Genomic DNA, 19,076 nt, shown 5'->3' with positions numbered 1-19,076 from the left:
TTATTATCTACGCATGGCCAATCTCCTTTTATCTGTAGTCACCCACTCTCCTGCTAGAGCTCTCCCCTCATGTTGTTTGATATTTAGTTGCATTTTTAATGCGTGTCTTCCATGCACTGAGAGGGTGATTGTGAAGTTAATGCAAAAGATTATATGTAAACTGATGTTATTAGGATGTCCTGTCCAGGTATTAACAGGGTTCCTTGAAATTCTTTGGCTGACAGAACCAGTCTCTGTATGGAGGAAATAAGACATCAAGGATTTAATACCACAAGATTTTGTTGGGTGGCTAGAAAAAGGGTTGTAAATCTTGGCTGAAAATATTAAAAGTTTGAAAATGGAAAAGATGCATTGAAGTTCTCACAAATACAGTAGTATGTTTTAGTCTTACAATGATGCATTCATTTTTTTTCCTTCCTGATATTAACTCTTATTTTGAAGCAGAATAACTCCCTTTATTTGTTAGATTTGCCTAGAATCATGCCCCATATTATCTATGTATTTGTTAACATATTTTATTCTTGGAATCTGTCCTAATGTGTCTCACAAGGGTCACAATCATTGTTTTTATTGTGTTCAACTCACTTTATTTCTTGAAAATATTTTAGGTGAGAAAAGTTGGGTAGAAGAAACATGTGAGAACATTAATGAGCCACAGTGTCCAGCAGGGTAAGATTATATTCTCGGTTACTAATTTTTTCTTTTTCAAAAGTACCATTTTTTTCTCTTTCTAGTTGAAACGATAAAACTAGTAATTATTCATTGGTTCAGTCAATATTATTTTTAGTAAGGCCTTCTTTTGGCGCTGGTAGTACAGAGATGATTATGGCATCACACCCACTCTGGGAGCTCCTGGGAAAAGGGATGTCATGAATGTTTAGTCTTTCCTATTCATGAGTGTTGGGTAGAAGTATCTGTGTTTTTCTTCTTAGGAAAGGAAAGTATCTGTGTTCTTTTCTTCTTTACTTTCATTTGGAATTTATCAAGTTGAACTTACAAAAACTACTTTACAGCTTCTTTTTAAAAATTTTTTTTGTATTTTGGTTCATTTATAAATTGGGGGATAAGCAACATATCTGTAAGAGAATTTTACATAATTTCCATAATTTATACTTGTTCTTTTTGTCCTTTGTTTAAATAAGATTTTTGTTTTATAAAGTGTGTTTTTTTCCCCTTTCGGATGGGAGAGTACTTTTTTGTTTGTTTAAAACAACAGTCATAGCAACAGCAAAAACTAAACCCAAGGCAAAAAATTCCAACAGAAGAGCTTTTTTTTCAAAGGGAACATCTCATGTACCCTAAGCCGTCTGTTAAGTCCAAGGTATATTATAAATTTTAGAGTTAATGAATTTTAAATCTTTCTTTTTTTCTAAAACTTGATCATTATTTTTCAATTGTAACATTGACTCTTTTAGTGGAAACTATAAACCCTTCTTTCTTTACAAGAAGATCATAATTTAGAGCATGTTCTATTATACTAGAAATTCTCATAGCAGTACATTTACCTGGAGGCCCAGTAAACTATTTTTATGTTCTCTGTTGATTGAATAGAAATAATTTTACACAAGTATGGACCATTGAGACTATCTGCAGCTGATTCTGCAGTTTCCCAAGAGAGCTGTGATACAAATATTAGTTCCTGGAAATTATGCACAAATTTTCTCCTTTTTCCATTTGTATTTGGCTGTAAGAGTAAGCTGGGGAGGAGGCAGAGTTGAAAAAGGCAAGACAAAGTGAGTCTTTGCTCTCAAATTTTAAATTACAGAGTGAACGTTCAGTTTTTTTCATGGTCACCCAGTGATATACAACTTTCCTACCATCTACTGGATATGCAGCTGCAGAATTTCTGAACCATGCTTGTTTTGGTGTAGCTGTGGAATGGTTGTCCACAGTGATTCTCTTTTGCTGAGTGTATCACTGTACATGTTTTTTTGCCTCTGTCTTTAGATTTCCATACCACACATGTAACTCTGTGTGTCTGTACGTTCATTAGTTGCTCATCCCTAGCTTTGGATCATTTCTCTATTGTCTGTATATTTAAGTGCAGTAAATCTCTCTCCATCTTCTCTATGACATATTGATATCTTTTAAATATGGTAAACTTCAAAGCTAAGTATTGAATATCATTTATGTGATAAGAAGTACTCTCTTTTGGATGCAAGTAGAGACAACATCAGAAAAGGGTTTTTCTGGAAAAAAAAGTTAGTAGAAATAAGAACATAATTTAGAAAATACTGTTTGTTAACATTTATTCTCCTGCAAATTGGGAATATTATTATGTCTTGGTAGCATTTGGTCTAGCTTTTGGAATAGCAGAAATCATGAATGATGGTCTGCGTAGTGGCTCAAAATGGTATGAGTGCGTAATCAATACTATTTGATGATACATAAGATGGTATATAAAAGCATGTATGTGAATATCAATGCTTGTAAAATATCCTTCATGAGGATGCTTGCTCAGCTTGTTAGTTTACTTTAGATTACATACAGACCTCAGTGGAAAATCTTCACTGGTACCTGTGCCAAGGAAAGAGAAAATCCTCACTGGATGTGTGTCTTCTTTCTCTTTCTTTAAACATTTATTTTTCTTTCTTTCTTTTTTTCTCATTACCCAGGTTTGAAACACCTCCTACCCTCTTATTTTCTTTGGATGGTTTCAGGGCAGAGTATTTACACACTTGGGGTGGACTTCTTCCTGTTATTAGCAAACTAAGTGAGTAACTTCAGAGTTTACTATTGGAGTGCCACAATTTTAGGGAAGGACTAAGGAGGCAGCCTTTTTTTTTTTGGAAAAATACTGGCAGAATCTAACTGTTTTACTGAGCTTCTCTATTGAAAAGTAGTTAAACCTAATGATAAGAAACTAGTATTTAATACTGTAACAATTCTGAAGCTGCTTTTTAAATAATTCTAAGATAAAAGCAGTTATCTTATGATTTTTATCCCTTGGTGATAGATACAGATATAAGGATAAGATATATAAGATATACCTTTTTTTCCCCTTAGGATTTTGGATGCCTTTTGTGGACAAATCATTTATATATTTATTTGTCTAATACATGTTACATCTTAAAATAGAATTTCAGAGATCGAACGTATTTCTGATATGATTCTAATGGTGTAGGCATAGAATATTTACTTGCTAGTTATCCTATAGTATTGTGTAGCATCCTTCCAATTTCTGTATCTCAATTAAAGCCTTAATTGAATGATGATTCTATCAGTTACTGATACAAGAGTAGAATGGTCTTTTTATAGTATTAATGCCGAAGTTTTAAATCACATTAATCACCAGTAATATGGGTATCAACTTGTGTCACCATTGTTACTGAAAAAGGAAGAAAATCAAATATGGGTATAAAAACTGAAGACCATTGCTCATTATCAGGGATCAGTATTTAAGTAGCTACAGTATAATATTGGACTGAAATAAAATTAAGTACATACACCATTTTGGTGATCTTCTGGGATTCTGAAACACTATTTGCTGGACTTGAGTATATGGGATTGGTTTAAATGTCAAAATCATTCTCAGTAAAAACGTATGTACATTTATTGTACTTCTCTTGTGACAAGCTAAAATAATTCTTGGAGAGCTTTTTAAATTTTTAGTTCTGAATTTCTACTTGGAAGAAAATAGTTTTTATACATAATCATTTGACATAAAAAGTCTTTAGCAAAGGGCTTGCATGGGCAAGGAAGGCTCTGTTCTTCCAGCCAAGCTCATGGGCTTTGAAGTTTGAATCTGGCCCTTTGTTATATCATCAGGAGGAAATTTGTTTCGATGGCACCAAATATGACATCCCGAGTTCAGTGACTCCTCACTGTTAAGGAGCAGTAAGTGCCTAAACATGAAGATGAAAGGAAATAAGTACACAGCTAGCCTGAGTCCTTGCTCTGGGTAACGGGAGAATGTAGCTTTTGATTCTGAACTGTTTGAATATACACATGCCAACCTGAGGAACATTTTCAGGCAATGAGGTATTGAAATGCTAGAATCATTAGTTATGTGTTCCCTCCTCAATGCTAGAACCAGAAGAGGAATGTGACAGTAGGGCTAAATCAGGAAGTCTGGCTTCTGTCCTTTCTTGTCCTTGAAACCACAAGATGCCTTTTATCTTTAGAGCAACATTGAACTTGTCCAGAGTTAGCTGGTTTGGATTTTTGAGGTGGGATACTGTTACCCCGGCTACTGCTTCATTCTTGTTTTAATTTTGCAGATTTAGGTACTAGTGCAGTTTTCGTTTTTTGTTTTTCATAACTACCTCTTGTAATTTAGGTATGTCACCACAAAGTTGTAGCAGCCAAAGATTTAGCAGGCATTATTATTACTAGTCCATCTGGAACTTAATGTTATTGATAGATATGGGATAATTATTTCATTGGGATAATTACTTCATTGGGATAATTATTTCATTGGCTTAATTATTTTGTTTAATGTTTTTCTAAGAGAAAAACCCTTATCTTAACATTGAATTTGCATCCACAATGTTGCTTGTAATTCATCCTGAATTTTTATATCCCTTCTGCGTTCATTTTTTAATACTATTTAGATATCTGTGGTACCAAAGCGAAATGAGGGAAACAGACTGTCAGTTGTATTTAATAACAATCTTTAATTTTTTTTCCCTTGTAGAAACCTGTGGAACGTATACTAAAAACATGAGACCAGTATATCCGACAAAGACTTTCCCCAATCACTACAGCATTGTCACAGTAAGCTCTGCATTTCAGCTTTTATATGTTCAAAGAAGTATAAATGTAACATTTTTCAATTAGATTTTAGATCAGAAAAAAACAACTTCTTTTTCATTGTGTAGTTAAGCAAGAAAATCTAGGTTCTGGTCCTGCCTCTTCCACTAACCAGCTGTGGCCTTGGGAAAGTTACTTTACTTTCTGGGCTTCAGGTTCCCATCTGTGAAAAGAGGTGACTAAAGACCCCCAAAACTGATTTCTTGGTTTCCTTTGAGTTTTAGGGTTCTCTAATTCTTGAGTCTTGTTTTTTTTTTCTTACTAGTTTTGTAGCCTACTTTATTTGAGCCCCAAACTGTGTCTACACTTGCATGTTCTCAACCATCTTCCCAATCATTTTCACATATGGGTTTAAGCAAACTACTTTGCCTGACTCCAGATAGGATGACAGCCCTATTTTTGTTTCAGTTTCCATGTTTAATTTGAATCTGGAAAGAAAAAAAAAAAAAAGAATTCATTAAGTCTTAGAGTTGAAGCCAGAGAATTAATACTTTATCTTGTATTGATATAAGCTATTCTCAGACCTAGCCAAAGATGAGTTTGTTCAGAAATGCTTCACTGAGCAATAGAAAAGGATAACACAGTACTTGTTTTCAAAATTGGAGAGGCTGCTTCTTTATAAAGAGCTTCATCCACAGCATTCCTAGTTTACTTTCTCCTATACTATAAATAAAACACAAATCATACATAAAATCTTGAGTGGTTGGTTGTGTTTGGCAATACCCACTGTTTTGTTCTTCCCTCCTTACGCTGTGTTAAGTTCCTTGTAGTTTTAGTTGTCTGTTTCTCTTTGATGGTTTTCTGTGACTAACATTAAAAACTCGTAAGTCGTCTAAAACTTGTATTTTATATTTTTTAGGGACTTTATCCAGAATCCCACGGCATAATTGACAACAAAATTTATGATCCCAAAATGAACGCTTACTTTGCACTTAAAAGTACAGAGAAATTTAATCCTGAGTGGTACAAAGGAGAACCAGTGAGTTGTTTGTTTTAGCTACTAAAATAATTTCTTTTGTTATTCTCATCTGTTTCAGCCAGAGTAGAATACCAGATTCCCTGGAGTTTTTAATAACCTATCTCATTTACTATGTTTGTGGCCACACTTTTACAAATGGAGATAAATAGCTTGTATCTTTGTGTGGTTTATTTCAGAGCTGGCTTTGGGTTATGCTGAGCCATTTTTCTTCCCTGCTTGATTCTGCCTTTCTGCCCTAGTAGCAAAGAGCAGTAGTCTGTGAATAATATTTTGATCTCTACCAAGCTAATTGTCTCTGCAGGAGTAAACTTAGACGTCATTTGCATTTGCTAATTTAGAAGATTCTCTCTGTTTGTGACTTAAAAGTGTTCTCCTTTTTATTTAAAAAAAAATGCTGTGATAATTCTATAAGGTCTATTTGAATAGTCTTATTCCACTTAGAAGCAAAAGAGCATGATGTTTAATTTGCAAGTTATAAATTCAAATTTTAGCTCTTAACATTCAAAGCTGTGTAACTTTGGACAAATTATTCTTTCTGTGCCTCAATTTTCTCATGTCTATACTGTAGATAATACTGTTAACTACCTCATAAAGTTATTGTGAGGATTATTTAAATTAATAATCTAGGATGCTTATAGGACTACTATTTAGAATTTTAATTGGCAATAAGTGCTTAATAAATGTTAGTTACAGAAGCAGAAATGTCAGTAAGTTAAAGACGTGTGTATTTATAAATTTTTCTTCTTTTTTTTTCTTTCATGTATTTTTCTTCTTTTCAGGGGAACCTATTAAGTAGAAGTATGGCTGTAAAAGTTGCCGGAGTTACCAGCTGACTTCTGTTCCTTCTTTTTAACTTAATTTCTGATTATTTAATTTCTTTTTGCTGCTGTTCAAAGTCATATTACACGGTTATTTTGTAGTCTAACTGCTGGAGCTGATTAACGTCCAAAACATTCTAGTACTTGAGAAGAATGCCTTGGTGTTGCATAAACAAATAGTTTCCTGAGTGATGAATGTTTGCATGAGGTACTAACTCTGCTTTACTGTCTCCCCTAGATCTGGCTCACAGCTAAATATCAAGGCCTGAAGACAGGCACGTTTTTTTGGCCGGGATCAGATGTGAAAATTAATGGAATTTTCCCAGACATGTATAAAATATATAATGGGTGTGTATGGATGTGCTTTTTCTAGGACCTATAATATAGAACAGCTTATTATCATTTTCTTAATTACAGCCTGAGTTCTAGCATTTGAGTCATATGTTGTCTGAAAAATGAGACTTGTCAGAATAAGAAGTCTATCTTAAAGAGTTTTAGATGGATGGTAAATAGGCAGTAAAACTAGACAAGTGGTTTTTTTTGGAGGTTTTTCTAGAAAGTAGTGGTAACGTGTTGGAGTTTGCGTTCGGATCTTTGGGCAGAAATAAGAAATGAAGTCCCAGTGAACATTTTTACTCTAGAAAGAAAGAGAACTAGGAGACAGAGATGAAAGTATTAATGGGGCACAGGTAGGAATGACTCTGATGTCTGGAAATATCATTTAAAAGAAGATCTTAATGACATCTCTGGATTTGCATTTCCAAATTACCTTTATAAACATTCCATCTAATGTGAGAAGCTGATTAGAGTAACCTCCCTGTGATATTCAAAATCCATGAGGCATTGAGGGAAAAAAAAAACAAAACTTTTTTTCTAGAAGACTCCCTGTGGACAATTTTAGGGAGACTACCAAAATAATTTTATCTTACACTTAGGAAATGTATGTCGTAAAATGATTGCAACAACGTATTTGAGGGACGAAAGGAAAAGTTCATAAATTCCAAACAGGAAATACATAATGATTCTCTTTGGTGACCTTAGGCTATTGTTCACTCTTTATGGTTCACATGAGCACCTTGTTATTTGCTGTTAAATTCATTCCATGGATGGTGATTGAAAGTCTGTGTGCCAGGCACTGTCTGAGGGCTGGGGGCTTAAAGAGTAGTGATGTATGGTCTCTGACGCCTCAGAGTTGGTAGAGAACACAACTAAGTGTACGGGGCGTTGGGCAAGCCCTCTGATGGAGCTGTGTAGGCAAAATCCTACACCCAGAGGAAGGCATTATTGATTCTGCCCAGGAAATGTTGCCTGGGGAGCTGTCTGCCCATCAGATGTCCACTTCCCAGTTTTACTGAGTCATCAATGAGTGAGTTCTTCATGAGGTCCCCTTTGAAGAGTGTATCGGCACATGGGTTATCCATGCGGTAGCAACTGCTATTCTCAGATACAGGAGTAAGGTCCTTAAGTAGGGTATAGGAAGCAAAGTTTTAATCCCGATTACAACTTTCATACGTGTAATATTTAACGTTCGTTTCTCTGTTGGGAAAATTTACGTTTTCAAATGAAACTCTTCTATTGCTTCAAACACGTTTGATGCCTTGAATTGTTTTAGTTTCTCTGAATACAATTTTTGGTAAGACAGAACAACATTTATATTTTAAACCCAAACAGTTGTCGCAGACTTGTTTCACTTTGTTTATCTTTAAATTTAGTTCAGTACCATTTGAAGAAAGAATTTTGGCTGTTCTCAAGTGGCTGCAGCTTCCTCAAGATGAAAGGTATGTAGATGATTAATTTTCATTATAAGATACTCCTTTGTTTTATAAAACTGACAATATTTTAAATAGATGACAAGAAAACTGTGCTATTGGCTATGATGTTTTATATCCAGATGAACTGGTTAGTGAGCCATTATACCGCATTTTGAAGAATTCTAAACATGTAAATTATTTCTCAGCCGTTTTATTTATTTATTTTAAATGTTTGTAAATGGAGGATTGAACCCAGGACCTTGTATATGCTAAGCACGTACTCTACTGCTGAGCTATACCCTCCCCCTTTCAGCCAGTTTAGAAATGTCACCCCAGTGTTGTATAACTGCTGTTGGCTATCAGTTGTTGATTATTCTTTCTATTCTGTTTTACAATGTGTTCGTAAAATATTACATTTTGATACTGTTTGATTTAGACCACACTTTTACACTCTGTATTTAGAAGAACCAGATTCTTCAGGTCATTCATATGGACCCGTCAGCAGTGAAGTAAGTGTATTTTTATCAGTGATTACTTCATTAAACCTGGTAGCATCTAACTGAATCTTGCTTTGAAGTAGGTTTCTAGATCATTCTATAAGAATCCACGATTTCTGGAAAGAGTGAGTATTAAGCACATTTTTACTGAACCAAAGGATGCATTTTAATCAAAAAGAGTTGGGAGCATTTTTTTGTTTATGCTGTCAATAGTGCTAAATTGAATCAATGATAAATTAAATTCTGTTTTCAATTTCCAAAGCCTTTGTCCACTCCATATCCCCCTACACTGGCATAAAAACCAAGTGCTCTTTGAAAATTTGTAAATGAGTAAGGTTTCAATCTTCTATGGTGATGTAGGATAATAAGTCAAATAGCAGAAGAAGCCTCTTATGAATTCTCCTCAGGAGGATCTATTTCTGGTTGTCTGAGACCGTGCTTACAACAGAGCTTGGACATTAAAGGATGGGAGTCCTTATCAAAAGTTAGAGAAGTTCAAATAATTGTTGTTCCATTGAGTGGCTACTAGGAAACTAGAAATACAGAAACAGTTCATGAACTAACACTCAATGTAACCTCTTGTTTGACCTGACATTCTTTCAAGAACTTAGCCTGCTTCTGGCGATGTTTGTAATTGGGAGTGTTTTAAAGCATCAGATACTACTTTTAGGTTTTGTATGGCTGTATCATTTTTATATCTTAGAGCACAAAAGGCATTAAAACAGAAAATGAGTTGAGCTTCTTTCTTCGTGCCTCTAAGCTGCCTTAGAGATGATTTATATTTTTTCTGTGACCTAAAATATAAAAGGAAACAGTAAGTATGAATCTGTGAATATTGCTGGTCATGATGAAAGTTCCCTTTTGCTCCATGCTGTTCCAAGAGATGAAAGGCTAGGAAAACACACTCTTCCTCAGTGGAGCCACCCCCAAATTTTCATCAGTTCTTGTGCCCAGATAGCCCAGGCTGGATAGTCTGTGAGGCTCAATGACTCTCCAGTACAGAGTTCAGACTAAAGCCTGGCCTGACATGTCTGTTGTGAGCCCTGTTTTTGAGGGTGCTACTTACTCTAAATAAGGAGGAGAGAAAAACCATCTTCATTTTTCTCTCCTGAATGTAAAACAGCTGCTTAAACAATCTTCCCCTATTTTCCTTACCTTAGGTCTACCCATGATTTTCCCCTCTTAAAGAGTAGGTTTCTCTTTGGTGCCATTTCATTGGATAAAGGAGAATGAAGAGAAAGGGAAGTTGACCGTCATTTAATCTGTGTTAACCCTTGTTCTCTTTCCATCAAAATCTATCTGCAGTGGCTTTAATGTAGTTAACAACCCCATGTGCCCTTGCTTTTATTATGTCCTTCAACTAAGCAGAAATGCTCCTTCTTGGAGGTGGGAGATGTGTGGCTAACAATGTGGCCATGTCATAGACAAAGGGAAAAATTTTTTGTAGCTCTTTTCTTGGTTTGAACAATTGGCCAGATGCTAGTATAATTTTTATTCTTTCACTAGCGTCACTGACACTTGAGACCCATGTCTAGGTCAGTTTGGCTACAAGTAAGTCTTTGCAATTAATCTTTTTATAATTGATTATCAGATCCTATAAGTTTTAAAACCAGTGCTACTTTTTCTAATTCACTAAACATTTTCCAGAGTACCTGGCTTTTCTGATTTGTCTTCATTCAAGGTTGAGCCCATTGCTTTTCAAGTCATACTCGTCAATTTATAAACTCTGTTAAACTCTAATATTATTGGCTCATTAAAACTCACTTTATCTTAACACTTAAGGATTCCAATCTATGTTGCTCAAATATCTTTTTGAGTGAATGAAAGAACATGTCTAAACAGCTTGTTTCATAGTACAGGGAAATACCCGGACTATAAATAAAGATTAGACTGATGTGATACAGTACAGAAAACACAGGCGAAGCTGCACAAGAATTTCCCTCAGGTGGTTTTGCCAAGAAAAATGAAGAGAGAAATGCCAAAGGCAATTAGCCAAAAACTATGTGCCATTCTGTGTCCTATAAAAAGCAGTTCATGAATACTTTTAACTCCATGACATGAGATGGTTTCCCTTTCTTAGGTCATCAGAGCTCTGCAGAGAGTTGACGACATGGTTGGCATGCTGATGGATGGTCTGAAGGAGCTGAACTTGCATCGATGCCTGAACCTCATCCTTATTTCAGATCATGGTAATCTAAATTGGCATCAGTTATCCTTAATGGTGCCCCCTAAAGTTTACTTGATCGATTATTGTTTTATTATTTCCTCTGGATTTTACAGTTAATTCTTTTTTTTTAAATATGGTTTCTTGTGGATAGTCTTCAGGAAAATACTATATGAAATATAAACTACAAGTGAAATGTAGAATTCACAGAAACCTAAGAACCTGTCAACCACAATGCACTCATCTCCTGATTTGGGGGAGGTTACATGCTTTATTCCTTACGTGGGGGATACTTACAACTTTTTTTTCAATATTGAATTTTGGTAAGTCTAGTCTAAAATTTTTAAACATAATTTTGAACAGATTATTACATACTTCTATTTCCTTTAGCATGGTAAACCTGACTTTTAAAGGCAGCATATATTAATTTTGGCAATATTTTAACTCTTACTATGACCTGTAGAACATACGTTGGTGTACAGCCTTGGGGCTATAGAAGCAATGTGTACACAAGAAAATAAGAAACAGGTTCTTTTTGTTTGTTTTTTCTTGTTATTATTGTTTGCTTCAGAAATACTGAAAACGGTTTCCGGAAACAGTCGTAAGAAGCTATATCCTAAGGAAGCTCCAGTTCAGGAACGAGACTGAGAGTTTTATGCTCCCAATTAATATGCTAGTTGATTCTGAGAAGATAACTGAGCTTTCATGTTCAATCTAAAACTGTGATATTCCTCCTCATTCACATAAAGATATTGTGATACAGAAATAAGAAGAAATACTAAACTGAATTTTGGATGAAGGAAAGGGGAAAGACTTTTTTTAAGTGAAGTGGTAGATGTAGGTAAAATTCTGTGTCTTCTATTAGATGTTCAACTATCATGAGTGCTGACCACATGCTTATTGAATGTTAAATTTTTTTTTTTTATTAAAATTGCAACATGTTTTGGGATTTTTTTCTCCTAGGCATGGAACAAGGCAGTTGTAAGAAATATGTATATCTGAATAAATATTTGGGGGATATTAAAAATGTTAAAGTTGTATATGGACCTGCAGCTCGACTGAGACCCTCCGATGTTCCAGATAAATATTACTCATGTAAGTATATCTCTGTGCTAATTTTGAATATGATTATATTCACAATACATTCCTTTGAATCATTCTTTCTCTAAATTAAAGGTGATAGTTAATTTTCTTTTCATGATTAAATCTCCAGGGCTGATCCTGTGTACCCAAAGGGATTTTATGGGACTGGAGGTGAAGGCACAAGTCTAACCACTTATCTATTTGTTATTCATGGCTAAGAATATTATTTGATGAGCTTAATACTATTTTATGTTATAATGTGGGTTTTGCTTATATTGGGTTCAATATTACTTGTACTAGAAAAAAACTTAAAAGTTCAGCTGCATTTATTCAACTTTAATAACATTTCATTAAAGCAACTTACAGATGTTATAGAGTAATATTCTATTATGAGGAGGAATGCTGGCAGAGATGATTAATTCTATAAGCAACTGATTTCTGTTCTCAGAAATGACTTCCTTAAGCTATTCCAAAAAACAACGAGAATGTGTTTTGTGGACAGAGAAGAAGAAATTTCACATTCTCCCTTGACTACATGCCGTGCCCAAACTGCCAAGAAATTTTAAATATTCATCCTTTTGAAAGTCAAGGCTGTTTCAGAACTGATTGCACCAACTCTGTTACACGCCTCTTTTTGATTACCATCCTTGGTTACTCTCGAATGCTAAAGGCAGTTTTGTTTATTTTTTCACTACAGTTAACTTTGAGGTGAAAAGAGAAAAGAGCTTTTCTGACAGTTAGCACTGGATTAGTTTTGAGTACTGCCCTGCTATGCGTGTTCATAGATCTTGTTGAATATGTATGAGGAGAAATAGATTTCCCTACAGGAAAATGGTTATGCAAATACACTAGCATAGAACCCCAGAGCACGGACTCTAACTTGTACAGTGACGAGTTTTAATCAGTATTTTTAAACATTTATTAGAGTAATACGTGATTGTTACAAAACCTGTCATAAAACTACAGAGGCAGTGGCACACTCCACGGATGTCCAAGTGTAAGCCACATCCTCATCTCCATTAGGCCCCTAAATTTCCCAAATTAAAGCAAAAACTGCATATCTCTTTATCAACATTCATGCATAAAAGATACATACAGTACATCTTTTATCTGGATAACTGTCTCACCCTGTGTGAAGTGCAGCTGAAATAATCTCGGAGAGCTCGACAGATACCGACTGGTAGCGCAAAGTGCACTAAGCAGGTGTGCTGTGGACTTCAGTTTCAGAACTGTTCTACCTGCCCTCACTTCCAGATTCCCCTGTGTCCCTCTTATCTGGAAATTTGGGAATTATCCTTGAATGTTAAAATATATAAAGTAAAAAGTAACAGCTATCCACCCTAAATATCCCTAATTCACAGCTCAGTTTCTCTCTCTCGAGATGAACCCTGTTAGATTTGAGATGTGTCTTCCCAGATATTTGCTATGCATGTGTGGAACAAAAGTGAAATTATACAGGATCTAGATAGAGGAATGGATGGGTATTTGGATGCATGGACAGGTAGACAGACGGATGGATAGGCAGATGGACAGGCAGTTGGATAAACTGTCAGATGGATGAATGGGCAGACATATGGATGACAGATGGACGGATAGATGGATGTTCTGTTACTTGCCTTTTCAATATGACATCGTTTCATAGACACAGTGGTAGAGAGGGTGGGATGGTTCCTAAAGATCCATCTGATTCTTGTCAGTGGTCAGTGTATAATAATTTAAATGATCTGCTTAAAACTTGCTTTAGTATTTAAATATAGGGTTTGAGCCTGACATTCTCTACTTTTGTATTATTTTTCTTTCTAATTGTAGCATACCATCCACTATTAATTCTTATCTTTGCCCCCTTTAGTTAATTATGAAGGCATTGTCAGAAATCTTTCTGTGAGTATCTTTTTTCCTATTATCTAGTTATTATTAGTTTTGTATAATATATATTTGGAAAAAAGGCTTAGTATTTGCTTCAGGATTATAGGATTCTAATCTAATCTAATTTTCAAGTATCTGGGCCAACATTTAAATGCTCTGCAGTCTTTAAAGATCTTTAAGGACATGTTCCAATAATGTAGGCTTTAAAAATTTTAAGAATTTATTTATTGACATTGTTAAATGTGCGTGATAGTACAAGCAATAATTGAAAACAATAGGAGGGAGAAACCTTAAAGCTGCACTAACATAAATACTGTTAGCATTATGTTACAGTTCCTACCAGTCTTTTTAATGCCTATTTTTTTAAATAACTTTTTGTCCTCGTACTGAGTTCTATCTATACTACGTTGTTTTGTTTTTTTTTCCAGTTGATAGAAAATTCTTAATGATTGTTATAATACTAAAAATAGGATCATCAGTTGTAGCTGAAATGTAAACTGGTGACTGGTGACTCAGTCTGAGCACCCGGGACTTTTATGCAGGAATTATGATTTCCTATAAAAATAGCAGTATTTAATAGCTGGGAACATTCAGCTTGTTCATTATATTAGTAGTAAGAGCTCTTATTTTTGCATCTGTGACTTTTGGGCCTACTGGTTAAATGCTTGTGAGAAGAAATTCATATGGAGCTAGAGAGCAATTTCAAGAGACGTTTACCATTCCAAAAATATGGAAATAATGGTTTTCCTTTGCCTTCTCCAATTTCAGTGCCAGGAACCAAACCAGCATTTCAAACCTTACCTGAAACATTTCTTACCCAAGCGTTTACACTTTGCGAAAAGTGACAGGATTGAGCCCTTGATATTCTACTTGGACCCTCAGTGGCAACTTGCACTGTAAGTTCTGACAGCCTCCCTTCTGAACTCAGCTTGATCTGTTAATAATTCAAGGTCACCTTTGGGCCCTTTCCAATGATGTTATATGAAAGCGACAAATATCCTTTTTATCCCAGGGTCTCTCAACCTTGGCCTGCTGACTTTTTGGATCAGGTAATTCTTTGTTGTGGGGAACTGGCCTGTGTGTTGTGCTATATTTGAAAGCATCCCTGGTCTCTACTCACTAGGTGAAAAAGTACCCTTTCTATACTTGTGACAACCAAAAGTGAATGCAGGCATTGCTGGAAGTCCCCTGAGGAGGGAGGTCACCCTCAGCTAATTACCACTGTTCTGTCCCCTCACCTCCGTATTGATTACTTCTTATGCTCTGATTTGTATAATTGCTTGCCAGAGTATCTCTTCTGCATGTTACAGTTATGCCTGATAATACCTTCAGAGTCTAGCAAATAATTGGCAAAAGCTCTTTATAATAATGAGCAATTACTGTCTTCATTAGACAGAGTTGTTTTTCATTTTTATTACACTAATCCATCAATACACCTCAGTTTATTGGTGTGTTCAGCAAATTACTTGGATGGTTCATATTGTTAATATCTCAAAACTTGGTCATTAACTCTTTTGATGGTTGCCAGGAAACCAGGGATGATAAATACCACTGTCAAGCAAAACCTAAGCAGTGAACTGGAACTCAGTCAACAGAATTGCCCTGTCTCTCCTTTATTAGAGAGCTGTGCTTTCAGTGTTTAGAAGACTGAAAGAAGAGGAGGTCCTTACCCTCAATGGAGAACTCATACTTAGCAAACATCTGTTACACTCCAAGCATTTCTTTAGGCTGAACCTTTTAAATTTTACAAACCTAGCATGACAAAATTGAAACCACGAGAAGATAATTAAATCGCCAACGTAATTGCTGACTAAATAGTATGATCAGTGTTCAAAACCATGCTGGTGGTTTTCTGCTTTGTATCATATTGCTTATAAGTTATTTGTCTACAAAATGAAAGATAAAGGTGGCTGGCCCCTTAATTCTTTTCAAAACCAGTGGCTTTACTTACTTTTTTTTTCTTATTGCTTGCTTAGTAGTTACTTATCCTTTATCAAAGAATATAAAAGAATATTTAAAATAGTAAAGAATATTAAATAATGGTTACTTATTCTTTATTAATGGAAATATTGTCATGATTGTTAATTTTGCTTTATGAATGGACTTTATTAATTTATATTATGTGGCAATTAGGAATCCTTCAGAAAGGAAATACTGTGGAGGTGGATTTCATGGCTCTGACAATGCATTTTTGAATATGCAAGTGAGTAAACCTGTTATAATTTTAAAATTATAGTTTATATCTGAAGAAAAAACATGGACTGTCATTACAAGTCTTGAATGAGAATTACTGAAGTGTGTACTTTCATATAGCTGTTTTACTTTGGACATGACATTAATAGAATTTTCTTAAAAATTTAATTTATGTTTCATGAATATGTGGCTTACACCTCATATTAAATTTCTAATTATTATTTTGCATGTATTTGTGCTTCGTTAAGATTATTGTTCCATAGTAAATGAAAGCCACTAATTTAATAGGTGAAAAGATATCATACTTATATTTTAAGTGAAGATAATGCCTTACATTTATGAACATTTTAAAATTTTCAAAATAGACTCACAGCAATTATCTAAGGTGATCCCTATGGGGGACTGTGTGTGGTAGGCAGAGTGAGGTTTATATCCCATTTCATGATTGAAAAAAGATTTCATCATCATTCTTTTCACACTGTCAAGGCAGAAATTACAGTAAAGTTAAGAAAAATATCGTTGTTGTTCTTAGACTAAATGTACAACAAGGGTTAAAACAATGTCCTACGAAGTCCATTGGGCACAGTGTTTTTCCTGTTATCTTAACATAACCAGTTCACATATGTTTGAGGGGATGATATAAAATACCTTTTTTCTCTAACTACATACCTAACTGAAATGAATAGATACTGATACTTTTCTGGCCAACCTAGGCCCTCTTTATTGGCTACGGACCTGGATTCAAGCACGGCACTGAAGTTGACTCCTTTGAAAATATTGAAGTCTACAACTTAATGTGTGGTAAGTGTGAACAGGCGGCTTTCCTCCCTTTCGAAAACAGAACTGGAATAGGATTATCAAAAGTAGGTCGCATGGTGGGCATCTCTGGGGAAATGATGGTAAGGCAAGACAGACCCTCACATTTCTGCCTTTCTTCTTCCTGACCGAGAGTCATTGAGAAAATGTGCGGAATGTACCATCTGATTACGTAAGTCTTCCTTCCCCTCGGTCAGTACAACCCTCAGAGTGGGGAGATCTGTACACTCCAAGTTCCTAGTATTTTGCCAGGCACTGGGTAGATGGCAGTTGAACCTGATCAGGGTGGAAGCCAGAGAAAAGAGTCTGGGGGCTGTGAAATGTAGACAAAACAGGCGGAACCTCCAGTAGCAATAATAGTTGGGTGGATAGCAGTGTCAAGGTTGTAGAAATAGAGGCACACACATTAGATATATTGTTAATTTACTTTGTACCTTCTTAGTACTTGATTGGGTATTGCGTTTTAAATATTACTTCGTTTTTCTGATAACAATACTGGGTATTTGCAAATAAATTTGTAGATATTGACAGGCATATGCAGAATAGATAAACAAGATTATACTGCATAGCACAGGGAAATATATACAAGATCTTGTGATAGCTCACAGCGAAAAAAAATGTGACAATGAATATATGTATGTTCATGTATAATTGAAAAATTGTGCTCTACACTGGAATTTGACACAAGATTGTAAAATGACTATAACTCAATAAAAAAATGTTAAAGAAAAACAACTCTAAATATATCCTAAGTATAATTATTTTAGTGGGAGCCTGTATACTTAATGAGTTAATATATCCTAAAGCACTTAAACAGTGCCTGGCATATAATAAATGCTTTACTATGTAAGTGTTTGCTGTCATTATTATTAAGAGCATGAATCTTAGACTTGGACAAAGCTGATTTGAATCCTAGGTCTACTACATTAGTAGCTTGAGACCTTGAGCTAAGCACCTTGATTACAGGCAGACCTTGGAGAAATTGTGGGTTTCATTCCAGACCACTGCAATAAAGCAAATACTGTAATAAAGCAAGTCACATGAAATTTTTGGTTTCCCAGTACATAAAAGTTATGTTTACACTATACTGTAGTCTGTTAAGTGTACAATAGCATTATGTCTAAAAAAAAAATGTACATACCTTAATTAAAAAATACTATATTGCTGAAACATGTTAACCATTATCTGACAATGCTGGGTTGCCACAAACCTTCAATTTGTAAAAAGAAAATGTAGTATCTCTGAAGTGCAATAAAACGAAGTACAATGAAATGAGCTATGCCTGTGCTCATCTACCAAATCTTGACAGTAACTTAGTAAATTGTTTTGAGGATTAAGTAGGAACACTGTATTAGCACAATAATTGGCATGTAATAAGCATTCAACAGGTGGTAACTATAGTTATTATATACATTAAAGTTTAGAAGTTTTTATAAAGAAGTAGAGCATACATATCAGTATTTCCATTAAAAGTAGCAAGACATAAATACTCTAAAACCCAAGAGTGTTTTATAGTTTTATTTTAGGTGAAGAGTTAAGGACTCTCATAGAGATTTGGTTTTAAAAAATAAAATTCATACTGCAAGTCTACTATTTATTTGGTTTTGAAATTTCTAAGTAAATCTTTATTTACCATTCTTGGAATCATGCAGATTTACTGAATTTGACACCAGCTCCTAATAATGGAACTCATGGAAGTCTTAACCACCTTCTAAAGAATCCCGTTTACACACCAAGACATCCCAAAGAAGTCCGCTCCCTGGTCCAGTGCCCCTTCACAAGAACCCCCAGAGAGAACCTTGACTGCTCGTGTGCCCCCTCGGTTAGTATTCCCAAGAAGTTTAGCCCAGAGTGTATGATTTTATAGCACCCTCTGCGTAGCATATGCTATAGAAATACGTAATGATCAAATTGAAATTTATGAGTGGGAATAAACGTATTTATTTTTAATTCTAATGACACATGCAGACCTTTTTATTGTTTTTTTTCCCTCCTAGTTTTTGCATTTTCGCCTCTGTTTTTATCCCCTTGTGTTGAGACTTGATTTGGCTGCAGGCTGGGAGAAGTCTATCTGAGTCATGGCACATACTGAATTCCAGAATCTGTCCTGTTATCCTAGCAGTGAGGTCTTTTATTAGCCAGTCACAATATTCCTTC

General features: G+C 35.0%; 1 protein-coding gene across 2 annotated transcripts in view; it reads left to right on the top strand.

Annotated features, from left to right (window-relative positions):
• The window catches only part of ENPP1 (ectonucleotide pyrophosphatase/phosphodiesterase 1), a 74,166-nt gene that overhangs the window by 37,427 nt on the left and 17,663 nt on the right, over nt 1-19,076 (top strand). For both annotated transcript variants that reach the window (XM_074368357.1, XM_074368356.1), the window contains exons 5-18: nt 609-669; nt 2,616-2,713; nt 4,637-4,716; nt 5,612-5,731; nt 6,788-6,897; nt 8,262-8,327; nt 8,737-8,809; nt 10,878-10,986; nt 11,925-12,056; nt 13,894-13,925; nt 14,679-14,806; nt 16,044-16,113; nt 16,817-16,904; nt 18,572-18,741. In XM_074368357.1, the coding sequence (XP_074224458.1) occupies nt 609-669; nt 2,616-2,713; nt 4,637-4,716; nt 5,612-5,731; nt 6,788-6,897; nt 8,262-8,327; nt 8,737-8,809; nt 10,878-10,986; nt 11,925-12,056; nt 13,894-13,925; nt 14,679-14,806; nt 16,044-16,113; nt 16,817-16,904; nt 18,572-18,741 (1,337 nt within the window). The remainder of the gene's footprint in view (nt 1-608; nt 670-2,615; nt 2,714-4,636; nt 4,717-5,611; nt 5,732-6,787; nt 6,898-8,261; nt 8,328-8,736; nt 8,810-10,877; nt 10,987-11,924; nt 12,057-13,893; nt 13,926-14,678; nt 14,807-16,043; nt 16,114-16,816; nt 16,905-18,571; nt 18,742-19,076) is intronic.

The sequence above is a fragment of the Camelus bactrianus genome, chromosome 8, assembly GCF_048773025.1.
Source record: "Camelus bactrianus isolate YW-2024 breed Bactrian camel chromosome 8, ASM4877302v1, whole genome shotgun sequence".
Lineage (NCBI taxonomy): Eukaryota > Metazoa > Chordata > Mammalia > Artiodactyla > Camelidae > Camelus > Camelus bactrianus.
Note: the sequence above shows the minus strand (reverse complement) of the source record. Positions and strands in the feature narration are given on the sequence as shown.